This window comes from Chelonia mydas, chromosome 5, assembly GCF_015237465.2.
Source record: "Chelonia mydas isolate rCheMyd1 chromosome 5, rCheMyd1.pri.v2, whole genome shotgun sequence".
In the NCBI taxonomy this organism is placed as follows: domain Eukaryota; kingdom Metazoa; phylum Chordata; order Testudines; family Cheloniidae; genus Chelonia; species Chelonia mydas.
Genome location: NC_051245.2, coordinates 122755396 through 122768790, shown reverse-complemented (window position 1 = coordinate 122768790; position 13395 = coordinate 122755396). Strand labels below are relative to the sequence as shown.

Genomic DNA, 13395 nt, shown 5'->3' with positions numbered 1-13395 from the left:
TGGGGCTCCCAGCCTCACTGGGGTAGCAACAGCTCCACCTGATGGGAGCCGAAGAGGCATCCCGGCTGGGAGCCCTCTCTGTGCCGCCTCTGTAGGGAGCTGTGCCCTTCTGCTGGCTGCCCACTCCCTCCAGGAGGAGGAAGGAGACATCGCCAGGGGAGACGGACAGAGAAATACTGGAGGAGAGAGAGAGAGATGTTGTATCAAATCTCTCTGTTAAAAACATGTATTTAACCCTCTTCTCGCATGCAGTAACTGCCGGGTGGGTTCAGCGACTGCCGAGGCAGAGCCCCAGCACCCACCTGTATTGTTGTTACAAAATCTCATCACTTATAGCAATGGGCTTGTGGGGCCCTCCAGGGACATGACCCTGCTGAGCTATACACACACACAATCACTGCACAAACACACAGTACACACCACACACCCACACTGCAAGCATACACATGCACACACTCACACTGCATACAGCATGCATGCTCATTGCACACGCGCACTGCACACACGCGCACTGCACAAACACACCCGCTGCAGGCACCCTACACATGCACTGTGTACAGTGCACATTGCACAAACACAGCATGCACTGTGCAAACACACACACTAAACACTGTGTGCAGGCATGCTGCCCAAACACACTGCAAAGAGTCCACAGGCACCCTGCACAAATGCACACCCATTGCACAAACACACGTAATGCATACAGTATGTCTGTGCCCTGCACAAACACAGAGGACAACTATACACACACACACACACACTGCATACACACTACACACATTCATTTCCTTGGTTGGATGTAAGTCTGCTTGGGGACACAACCTCCTTTCTCATACATTTTGCCTTTTTCCCCTATTCTCTCCTGTAGCTTTGTCCTGTCATCACAAGACAATGTAACACTGCGCCACCAAAAAAAACCCTGAACATGACCACAGCAGCCAGAACTGGAGAACTCCCCCTCCTCGTCTGATCTATGTTCACCCCTGGTGGCAAACATCACGGGGGAAAGTTTAAATCCAAACAGAAGAGTAGTGATCTTGGGAGCCTCCATTTTTGGGTGTCTCATTTGAGATGCTGCTGTTCAGAGGGCAGCCGCTCGGCACTTTCTGAATTTCAGCACCCTTTAAGATGGCTCAGACTGGGCCCTCAGGAACCGAGCCACCGAAAACCACGAGTCATTTCTGAAAATGTAGGCGACCTTTAATGGAATAAAACAATTTCTTTGAATAGGGATATTTGTAAAAACCTGTCTTTAAAATGTAACCTAACCTACCTGTGGGTCCCACGCTCACTGCCTGCACCCCTCTACGGCCTTCTTTTCAGCTGAACAGAATTCATTAGAAGACAATAAAATAAGATCATTCTCTACATCCTCCCACCCATCTGCTCAACATGCATCGCTCGGGCTTCCCACTACGCGCAGGGAAATCCGAACGAAGCAACCAAAGTTAGAGAGGGGAATCTGGAAACAAAACAGCAACTGTGACCAATGGGTCTGCCTTTTTAAACTTAGAGAGCCAATTGCATCTCTCTGTAGTACGCCAGCGTCTAGCTACTATGTAGTCTGCTTCTTGTATCAGTCCCCAGTAGTATGTCCTTTAACTGTAAGTGAAAGCAACCAATCCCCCACTAAGGCACATCTGCTCCAAGTCTACTTTACAATGCAGGAAGGGGAATGACACCTTCAGCAGTGTAAGCCAATAAAGATTGTTGATTTGGTTTGCCCCTGTTGCTATTAGGCTAGCAACCCACTGGGTTAAAGACTGGTGACCACTGCTAAAAAAAATGTCATGACGGAGAGGAACAAAAAACGTCAAGGCATCATACTGAGTGCTGAAGAGCGAACCCATTCCATTTCACTATCCCACTCAGACAGAAGCCTAGCTCAATTTACAATGGTTACCTGGTCAGTGGCGCTACTTATCAGAGATCTATGTACATACAGACCCCTCCCTCAATACTGAGAGAGACGTGTGTCAAACAACTAAGCCACGAGAACGTTAACCATGTAGCATTGACCTCACAAGAGTCAGTAAATGGCAAAGTTAACTCTGCCCCCTTGTGCATACATATTACGATACAGGCCATTGTTAAACCATCACATTTTCCTCTTCCTGAAATAATACAATATAATAGGATTCCATTTCCCTAGAGTCTGCAATACAAAAGTGGGGCTTCTTTGTACTACTCGGAGTGCGCTTTGGGTGCTTAACTTGGGTGACAATCGCTTAGTGGAGAGGAAAAGAGTGTTAATGGAATTTACTGGGAGGGAGGGGGGATTAAGACAGGAAAAAGAAATTCCATAATGTGGAACCATTTAGCTAGACACTTACCAGAGCACCCTGTCTACCCCACTTAATGAGTCTGCAGGAGGGAGCCCACTAGCTGGGCAGCTTCAGTGGGCAGCGGAAGATAGCAGTACTGAAATTGCAGATAGGAGTATTGGGGATGGGTAGCCTTCTGGGTTTTGAGCCTCTCACGTTCACATTCTCAATCTTTACTCTGCAACTATGAGGGTTTACTTCTTATAAATGAAATCTGAGATTCTCCTGTGGCTCCAGGAGCGGGGGCTTTAGGTGAAATTTAGGAAACTATTGTGATATCCCTGTGAGAGTTTGCAACCTTGAGATTGCCTCTCTCCCAAACCTTAGGGGCTATGCAGCTTTTACCTTAATGCATTGCAGAAAAGTTTAACTCGCAGTTTTAAAAAATCACCTTTCAGCACAGATCAACCCTGTAAAATGTCGGCCCAAAAGGAGAAAGTTTTGGAAAGTTACAAGCCACTGGAAACAGGGCTGTGGGATGGAGTTTCTATATTTTCTGTCCCGGTTCCCATACTGCTCTTATCACCACGGTAGACGGTTATGCATCTTTAATTAACTAGAGAGTTTCCTATTATAAGGCTAATATTTATTTGTATAGTTATGGCCTGATTTTCAAAAACTCAGGTGGGCATCTGCACACCAAATTAATGTGCACACCTAATGCAATTGCATGTACAAACCGAGTCTTTGCCCCCATGCAGCCAGCCACAGTCTGAGTGAAATCTAGGCCCCACGGAGCTCAGTGGGAGTTTTGCAATTGACTTCCATGGTCCCAGTATTTCACCCGATGTGTCTAAACGGCCCTCTGCACCTGACTGCTTTGTGCAGCCCTGGGAACTGCCACGCACACTCGTTGTTTGGACTTGGACAGGCACTCCGGGCTGTTTAAAAGTCAGACTCGTACTCTGTGTGTACACACAAAGAGTGGGATGAACTGAACAGGAGAATAACTGAATAAAATGTCCAGTCAGGCTGTTTGTGAGGCTCAAGGCCGCAGAGAAAACATTGCTTTTTCCCTTCCTGACCCAGAGCTTACAAACACTCCGGGGTCATTCCTCCCCTTGAGGTGTGTGTGTAAATCCCATGAACAGGGCATGCACATGGATGGCAGAACAGACCTCCTCGTCAAGAGCAGCCGTGTCCTGTGAATGTGTCTGTGCTTTGTGACCAGAGTTGCATGAAACCAATGACTGTAGTACTTTAAGCAGCGGGGGTGGAGGGGCGGGGGGTGAGGGCAACAAATGGGCAGAAAGAAAACAGATGAAGGCCTCCATCCTCCAACCATTGCCATGTGAGAGTAATTTACACACGTGAGAAGTCCCAGTGACGTCACTCCCATACAACAATGTCTGCAGAATCAGGCCCTAAATTGCCCCAGGGTTAAAATTGTCCCACTCCTTTGATTATAATAGGTGAATGTGGCTGGCATGTTCTCCTGATGATATTTCCAACCCTCTGGAACTCCTGTGGTTAGATAATAAGAAACATCCTTTACATCCCTTCAAGGAAAGAGCCAGTTTAATTTAAGGCATCTTTAAAAAAATTCAAACTCAGAATAGCCCGTCCTTTGTCCTAAATTATCCTTAATTTTAAAGGTAATGCAGCATCTTCCTCAAAGCGACATCCAGGCTGCACAGTGACATTTAACTATGAACCTTAAGAAGAATACGAAAACTATAGGAAATGCTCTGTATGAAGCAAAATCAAGCCACCTTCAGTGCAGCCTTTGCTGTCAAAAATCCCACTGATGTCAGTGGGATCTGGGGAAGTGCTGGAGAAAGGAAACTGTTCCTATAAACCATCTGGATCTCAGACGAGTCTAACCCACCTCGTTTGTATTTTATTTTTTAACAAGGTGTAGTGTTGTGCCATCATAATAATGTATCTTGCCATTTGCCCTGACGGGCGGGAAGCTTTCTTAGTTTAGTTCAGTTTTGTTCTTAAGTCATTGAAAAATGCAATGCATCCCAAGTGCTTTATAATCTATGAATACTGGCACTTGACAATGGAACCAATCCTGCTTCCATTCTACCTGCCATTGACTTCAAGTGGAGCAGGGGCAGACTATCTGGACCTGATTGTGATCTCATGTAGACCTGTAGAAATCAGAAGAAACTCCATTGCCATTGATGGAGTCACACCAGCATGAAAACCTTGCACACAGAGGCAATGTCTCCTTAGCGTCACTGTCGTCTCTGTACCCATATCAGCCCAACTGGCCGTGCAATAGCACTCCGGAAGAAACAGTTCCCACATTAACAGATTAAGTCACAAAAGCAGATTACATGGATCCACGTCAGACACAACTAGATATGGTGAGTTCTAAGAAAGTGAATATTGAAGACAAATAGCCGAGAGACCATCTTTCTAACGCCGCCCGTCCCTTTTTCAGCACATGCCACCCACCGAAGAGAAAATAGGCCCATTTACCTTCATCGCGTTTGCGTTTGTTGCTTTCGGCACTGGGGGATGTAATTCCCAGAATTCCACTAATGGAGTAGGAGGAGCCTGCGGAGTCCGTGCTCACTGTCGAGACTTGGGTCACGGACCCCGTGGAGGCTGTAATTAAAAGCAAAGCAGTCAGCATGCTGGTGGAACATGGACGCCAAAGCGTGCCCACAACGCCTGCCATCCCAGTCGTCTTGGGACCACTTTCCACACCCTCAGCCACAATAATTTCATGTGACTCTGCAGTGCCCCAGCTAAGAAGCTGAATGGTGATGCCTGTTTTGTTGTGTTTCCTCTGGCACGTGAGTTTTGAAAAGGGGCTGATGGAGCATAGCTTGTGGCAAACACACAATGGACTGCAATGGGCGCTTTGCGTGTGCACATGCGATGGGGTTTACAGACCCCCCTGCTCAGAGTAAAGTGGTGATGGAGCGGTGCTGGGCCAAGAAGGCCCTGCCCCACATCAGCCGAGGAGCAGGCTCCAAATGGAGGACCTGATTAAAATGGGAGTCTGGCAATCAAGCGGGGGAGAGGGAAGGAGAAGTTGTCTGCAGGAAGAAGCCAGTTAGAACCTTCTGGGACAGAGGAATCCACAAGGGAAGGATCTGGACTGGGGACAAGGCCTGATGGGGCAGCCAGGGGCCTGACCCCTTTTTCTCTCCCCTTCTTCTTCACAAGGGGGAATTACTGGACACTGGAAGGGAGCTGGGCAGCCCCAAGTGACCCTCTGAATCACTGCGACTGCTTGAACAGCCTCCTCGAGGAGGGAAGCAGAGGGCTGTGATCATGCCCCAAAACAAAGAGCGCACTGGGAGGTAGGAAGTGGCCCGGGGAGGCTGGTCTGGGGTATCAGCTAGAGGGGATGGAAATACAGCCTCCCCCCTTGGTCTGGACCCAGTGGAGAGGGAGGGCCTGGATCTCCCTACCCTTCCCTCTGCCCCTAACCCAACCGGGGGTAACCCAGAGAAGGACAGACTATAATTTGGCCACTCGGCCCCCAGATTGCCTACAAGGCCCCCAGGACTCTGAAGCCCTTGGAGACTCACTAAGTGAGCCCCGCTATAGCAAGAAAAGTAGCTTTGGGCCCAGAGTAACACTCAGGGCAGTGCTCCATTCAGGTTGCTTCCCTTCTAGGAGTACCACGGTGGTTCTGGCTCCTGGCATCCCCTGTTCATGAAAATCACGGGCTGGTGGCAGTCACAGTTGGCCGTGGTGCCAAACCCAAGTGTTCAGAAAGCAGGAATCAGGCCCCCAAAATCATTAGATTTACAAAATAATTTTAAAAAGTGGGGTCCTTTTTATTTGCCTCTGGGTGTGGGAGTGTTGAGGGTTCAGGTCTCACCCTTTTCTCTCTCACCACATGGCCTAGAAGCTTGTTAATGAAAGCTGCGGTTCTCAAGCAATAATCTGATTCCAGCAACTCAGACGTTCGGAAACAGACCAGATATTGTGAGAGTCGTGATAAAATAGTCAGATTTGGCAGTGGTGCCAGGGGAGAGCTGCTGACACAGCGTTGTGTCTTTGGTTCCTTGCACTCCCCTGTCTGTCTGCCTCCATCTGTTCTCATCTTATTCTTCAAGTGTAACTTCTTTGGGGCAGGGACCATTTCTCTCTCTGTGTTTGTACAGCGCCTAGCACAATGGTCCCTGACTAGGCTCCAATTAATAATAATAACAACGACACTGTGCTTGTTTTATGGACCAGTGAGGGCCGTTTAAAAGCAGTCTCACTGCCACACCCATCAGACACCTTATATATGCACCTCACAAATGTCAACGCTCAAGTTGTGCTTTATCTACCGTTTATCTTTTTTTAATTGACTCATTCTCTATACAATAAATGTAACGTTACATATTAAGCCACTAATTAAGAATCTAGTGTGATGTGGAGTTAACCTGAAGCCACAACCCAAGACTGCTGATGTATTATTAGTGGGGGAACCCCAGGGCTGGTAACCTAACCGTTGCAGTGCTTCAGTGAGCCTTTTGTATTAAACCCTTCATCCTGACTGCAACAGGGGAAGAGGAGTCATTCGCCTGCATTACACAGAATACTAAATAGGAGGAAAGTGTAAGGCAAGAGCCCTGCTGCGGGAACCTTTCGAAGGATTGCCAAGACCAGACGACATTGTCTAAATGTCTGGTTATCAGTTTACAGCTTTAAAGAGGTGGAATGGCTTTGGGTGGATAGGATAACCATAATTATAATAATGCTTAGCAATTAGAGATTGCACTTTATATCTTCAACATGCTTTGCGAGCACAAACTGATTAACCTTCCACACAACTCCTAGGAAGCAAGTCATTAAATAATAACATTCCCAGTAGGAAAACTGAGGCAAGATGGTTAAGTGATTTGACCAAGGACGCAGATGGAATTAGTGCCCAAGCCAAGAGTTCAAATCCCAGCACTGACTCCCTCTGTGACCATAGGCACAGCACTTACCCTCCTTCCTCTGGTTTCCCCATCCATCCTCATACACCACCCTGGCATGTGGTAAGAATTAGTCAATGTGCATGATTCACTGCCTGGATTCTGTCACCATAAACAGGCAGAACCCAGGCTGATCCCTCCCTGGGCACAGGGAAGCGTGAGCATGCACACATCCTTTGGCCCAGGGCAGTGGGGTGGCATCCCCTCTCTGGATGCAGGAGGGGATGGGCTGTCACACGGCCATCCCACAGCTGCTAATCCCAGAATGCCAGCAGGGAGAGTCAGCATTCTGTTTGTGCTCAGCAGCCACAGCATCTGGATGAATCACTGAGCTTCCGTCTGTGCAGAGCAAAGCTGAGTCAGGATTTGCCCCTGTATAAACAAAGGCTCCTCTGAAGCCATCAGGAGTTTTGCTATTGAGCTCACTGGTAACACAATCGAGCCTTAAACTATAATTCACGCTAGCTGCTGCTTTTCGTCATCGGAGGCTCTTAGAGTCACTTTCTTGATAAAATGATTCCAAATGTTTGGATATAGCAGTACGCCCACAAGCTTTCCACCTGAGTCTCGCAAAAAACACCTCCCAGATATTTCTGTTTAACTTCACAGCACTCTGAGAAGTTAGCATTATCCCCATTTTACAGATGAGGACACTAAGGCAGAGAGCTTATGGACCAGATTCTGCTGCCTTTCCTTACATTGAACAATACCTTATCCCACAAGGGCTACTTGCAGAATGAGGTACCGGACCCACAAGCAAGGTGGCTTACTGGCAGTCCCATTTTGTAGCATGGGTGGTAATAGAACCCAGATTGTCTAAGTCTTGTACCGTCACCCTAAGTCCATCTTCCCTTCCCTTTCCTCCAGGGGACGCCTTGCTACTAAGAAAGCAAACCCAAGTTTAACCTCCTAAGGATTAGCTATAAAGGACAAATCTTGGTTCAACTGAAGTAAATAATGTCCACCGCTCACTGCCTTCATTGCATTCTGCACGTAAGGAGGCATGAATGCTGTGGGAAATGGAAATTTCAAATGAGGAATGCTCCACCTTACGACTGAAGTGAACATGCCTACAAAGGAAGAATATGTGACATACATGCAGGTGCCTAAGACAATGTTTAGAGCGGTCAAAAATCTCCACGAGCAAGAAAGTTAGACTGAGGCCACCAACTCCATTAACCACAAAAATGTGTTCACCGGGGCTGCTGTCTCCTGACATAAGTGGCATCGGAACTCGGCTAGAGCACGTTGCTCTGGCCTGAACATCTGCATTAGGAAGGAGAAGGGAAGAACAGGAGAAGAAAGTTTGGAAAGTTTTGGTACCTCTTCACTCAAGACTGCAAGTGCACAAAGAATTATAGAAGGGCTAGTTGATGGAAGAAAAAAACACATTCAAAACTACTTACTGACTAATGATGCAGAAAATGTTATGAATAAGTAACCCTTTCTTGATTTATTACTTTAATTATCTGACATTCTATAGACCCCCATTAGTGGGGCTTTTTTGGTTTAGATTTCAATTTTCTGTCTCACGGTGAAAGCTATTTATCATAATAATCAGTAAAATTCAAAACCTTTTAGCAGTATTTATAAAATTCATTTACCATGTTCAGCCCTTGCAGAATGACAAAGAAGGTGCATTAGGACGTGTGCTGAAGTGTTTTATGCAGAATTATCTGTCCATAAGAATGATTAAAAGTTCTTTAGAATATTTGTATTCCATTATATTATTTTTTTAACATAAAAAAAGTTTGACTTACCTATGCTGTGACTAGAGGCTGGGACCTGCTGGTTGGGTGGTTGCTGTACCTTAGTCCGTATGATCCTGCATGTAGTTGAAAAGAAACAAATGGCTCCTTACTATGAGGCACGCACACTGCAGAAACTGCAGGTAAATAAGAGCAGTGCATGGTGAACATCAGAAGCTATTTTGTCCATTCAGGACACCTAGATGGTAAAGGAAACAGCTCTTCCTCTATTATTCCATTGAAGCGTAGTAAAAGTTAGACAGCTGGGCAGATCTAGGGCCAAATTTTCAAAAGTGCCAAAGATCCTGATCCTCAAAGGCATTTAGGAACCTCTTTGAAATCAGTGGGAGTAAAGCATGTAAATACAGCTGAGGATCTGGGCCTAGGTGAGTTAGGAGCCCATGTTCCATTGAGATTTAGGCTCCTAAGCACCTAAGGTTTTCAGGTGCCTGAAAATACAGGTAGATGCCTGGCTGGATTTTCAAAAGTGCCCAGGTGCCAAACTCCCGTTGATTTCAGTAAGAGTTAGGCACCAACATATTTGAAAAGCACAGTAGGCACCTATCACCTATCTTTGGGTGCCTAAATACCTTTAAAAATCTGACCCTAAGTCACTTTTGAAAATGGGACTTACACTCCTAAGTCTCTGAGGCGTGTTTGAAGTTTTTACCCCAAATCAAAGGGAATACTGAAAGCAACAAATCTTGGACCAAACGCAAGACAGCAAAACTCAACAATTACCTTCTCATACTTGGACACTCACACCATCTTCTGCTCTCATTTACACCAGTGTAATCTGGAGTAACTCTATGAATTTCAAAGGGGTCACTCCCAATTTACACCGGGGTTCCCACGGAGCAGCATCTGTTACAGGTGTGCATGTGGTGTCGAAAGATACAGAGAAATAAAAGAAAGGGTGTATGGTGGCTTTATGGGAAGGGGACAGTCATCAAGAAAGGTAACAGGAATGCGTTGGCAAAAACTGCAGTGACAATGTATTAACGGGAAAGACACAGGGTGTGAGCCTTCTCCCCATGACATAAATGGACGTTTTGCCATGAACTTCAGTGGAAGGAACATCAGGCCCAAATACTAACTGTAGAGTGGTCTTGACTCAGCTAATACATAGTTCATTGACATGCTTCTCATAGTAGATGTGTATATTTTATGAACTATTTTGACAGCATGCTGTGGTGATGATTCCTCCTGGGGCTATTTAACAAGCTAGATTCCCAGTTTATGCCTTGCTATACACCAGTTTTTTGCACATTGATACGTTCACCCAAGAATGTCAAAACTTCATTCATGAACCGACTGTGTAAAGTTATTGTGGGGGTCTGCATTTGTGCATATAGCAAGAGGAAGAAGCTTAAAAATTATTCCCAGATCAGGGTTTTATCATTCAGAGTTCTTTTATGTAAAATCAGTTTTCTGCAGAATTTTTATCTGTTCCCACTAGTTCTTTTTCTATGACTTAACAGCCATTCAGTAGTGACCACAATAGTAACAGCACATAACTCTTTATATAGGGAGTTTTTCATCGGAAGGTCTTGCTGCTCTTTACAAAGCAGGTCAGTATCATGATCCCTGTTTTACAGAAGGGAAAACTGAGGCACAGAAAGGGGAAATGACTCACCTGAGATCTCCCAGCAGGCCAGTGAGAGAGCCAGGAATAGAATCCGGGTCTGGGTCTCCTGAGTCCCAGCCCCGTACACTAGGCACTTGATCACTCGGCCGCCCCATATTTCTCTACTGAGCAGAAATAGCTGATGAGACGTGCTCCCTAAAATGGGGACTGACTCCTTCCCTGCCTCTCCCATCTGGCCCTGAAAGCTGCAGACTGGGAAGCAGCCCCGGGTGCTGAGTGCCAATCACTACACTCCCAGTGGTGGGGCCAAGCTGACTCAGGGCCTGCCAGCATTCTTGTCCCCCAACAACAAGCCAGGCCTTTTGGAGCAGGGGCCAATCCTGTATTACTGAAGTCAGTGAGAGCTTTGCCACTGACCTGGGAGCAGGACTGAGCTCCTCGAGTGGATCCATCTCTATGAGAAGGAAGGGGAGGAAATAACATTTTACACAAGGATTTTGAGTTGTCAGAATGAATCGAGAGAATTCAGGGCCTTCTTACACGTAAATATCTTTATTTCTGGAGGGCTAGAGGATAATAAAGCAGCCGGTGAGCTTGCAGATTACATGAGTGAAGCTAATAATTCTGATTAATTAAACCTTATTGTCATGAATTTGCTCCTGCTGAGGGGTATCATATGATTAATATTCATTAATATTATCAAGTATTGGTTGTATTAATTGAGGCGATCCCAAATTCTGAATTCTATTCTATCCAGGTTCCTATCCTTGGCTCATCACCATAGTATCTGGAAGGTTCCAGTCATGCATTAATCAACGTGACAGACACCTGCCAGGTGTTACTGGAAGGCACGCTGTACGAGGAGGCATTCAGCTGTCCTGCGGTGATGAGCACGGGATAAGAAACTGCATCGGCTAGAACGCACAGCATGCAAGCCAGCTCCCCAGTGCAGCTCTGCCTTCACTGCAAGCAGCACTGGGCTGGCTCCTTAGTGCCTCCCTCCCCCCCATGAAGCAGGGAGGCCAGGTGGAGTGGGGATGTGGCATGACTCCCCTCCATTTATTCCACATAAATGGGCTGTGCAGCCATTGCATATAACTACGTACGTCACAAACCAGGAGCAAGAGCTCTTACTGGACGACTTCCGATGGGGATCCAAAGTCAATGGATAGAGGGTTACATTTTAAAAGCACCTATGTGATTTATAAGCCCATTTTCAACCCCACTAGGCACCTGTTTGCATCTTTAGGTGTCTCAATACCTTTAAAAATCACCCCCAAGTCACTTTGGAAAATGCTCCTAAATCATTTAACTGCTTTTGAAAATGCTATCCCGTGTTAATGTTACTGTGCCCTGTGTACAGACGTACACATGTAGGTATGTAATGTGCATGAGTGTATATTATATCTGTCCCACCCTGCCCTATGGCGCTCCGCTCGGGTTGATGGTTTTCACTATTAGAAATTCTGTGCTTTGCCTTCTTAGGATGTGGGAGTTGTTCTTTGCCAAGGGCTAGAGAAAAACAAATCCTGCGTGTAGTAGTTAAAACTAAATGGGGACTTTCACATCACCCTATGTATGTGCACCAGCCCCATGGCTCCTGCTCTGGAGCTGGGGTCAGAGACTGCTCTGGACTGTAGGTCATATGCAGTGGACTGTCAGACAATCATCCTCTGGCTGGGTAGTCTTCCCACAGGGTTCTCAGACCCCACCCCCATAACTGGATGATCTGCTTTTAAAGGGACAGACCCAGCAAACCCAGTGACAACATTAGTCCTTAACGACATGAGACATCCATTGACTGCAGTGGGACTACCTTACGTGAGCAAAGATGCGCAGGATGGGACCCTACTGCCCCAACACAGCAGAGCATTTAAGCATACGCTTAACTTTAATCCCAAGCTTGCGTCCCAGGGAGCGCAGAGCTGAATAGGAACAGGCTGCAGAATTGGGACCTCATGTATTTGGAGTAGATTCCTGGCTCATTACCATATGTAGGGTTTTTCTTACATGCAATTGCAAGTTCTGAACAGCAGGATGGGGCTGTAAGGTAGCAAAAACGATTCTTCACAATAAAACAAACCAATGCAAAAAGCCTGAACGCGTTTCAAAGGGAGGTTCTGAGCCACAACTGCAGATGGATGAGAAAGGATGAGATTTCCACCAAATGGGGTGACTTACAAATCCCAGAACAATTTTTTAACATGTAAATGGGATCACTCCATGATATTATTGGTACGAGAACTACACTGGGGTGGTAGAGAAGGCAACAAAAGAGTGAAATGTGAAAACTGGATTAAAACATGCGAGAGGCCTGGTTAGGTTGTAATCTCTTTAGGGCAGGGAGTGTCTCTTGGTTATGTGTTTGTAGAGCACCTAGCACAATGAAGACCGGGCCCCAGTGTGCAATAATTAAAAATAATAATCGTGCTACCAATGAAGACAATGGAAAGGCTCCCATGGATTCCAGTGGGCGTGGAGCTGGCCTTCGGTTATCTGAGAACACCATAGTATTAAGATTTTTTTTCGGCCCCTGGTTTCTGTTTTGTTTCTCAAACTAATCTCTTTCTTGCCAAAATCTGTAAATCTCTCAGTATTACTGAATGCTGCTAGGATTTCATTCCAGTTAGGAAACTGCCGACAGCATTAAACATTTTGAATTGTCTACCCAGTCTTTGCACTTATTCCCATAAATCTGTCACATAACATTCGATTAGGAGGTAAAGGGCCACCCATTATTTTTCATGTTATCATGTCAGAGATTATTAATACTTAAGGGGCAATTCCACAAGGGCATCCAGGTTGGGATCCCCAAACAGACATACAAAATAATGTGGCGTCTATTTATTACATGA

The 13395-nt window shown here is 46.1% G+C and overlaps 1 protein-coding gene across 5 annotated transcripts in view; it reads right to left on the bottom strand.

Moving 5' to 3' along the window:
* The window catches only part of PAX5 (paired box 5), a 238027-nt gene that overhangs the window by 200086 nt on the left and 24546 nt on the right, over positions 1-13395 (bottom strand). For all 5 annotated transcript variants that reach the window (XM_043546339.1, XM_037902197.2, XM_037902200.2 and 2 more), the window contains 2 exons: positions 8965-9029; positions 4755-4883 (listed from right to left, as the gene is read on the bottom strand). In XM_043546339.1, coding sequence (XP_043402274.1) covers positions 4755-4883; positions 8965-9029 — 194 coding nt within the window. The remainder of the gene's footprint in view (positions 1-4754; positions 4884-8964; positions 9030-13395) is intronic.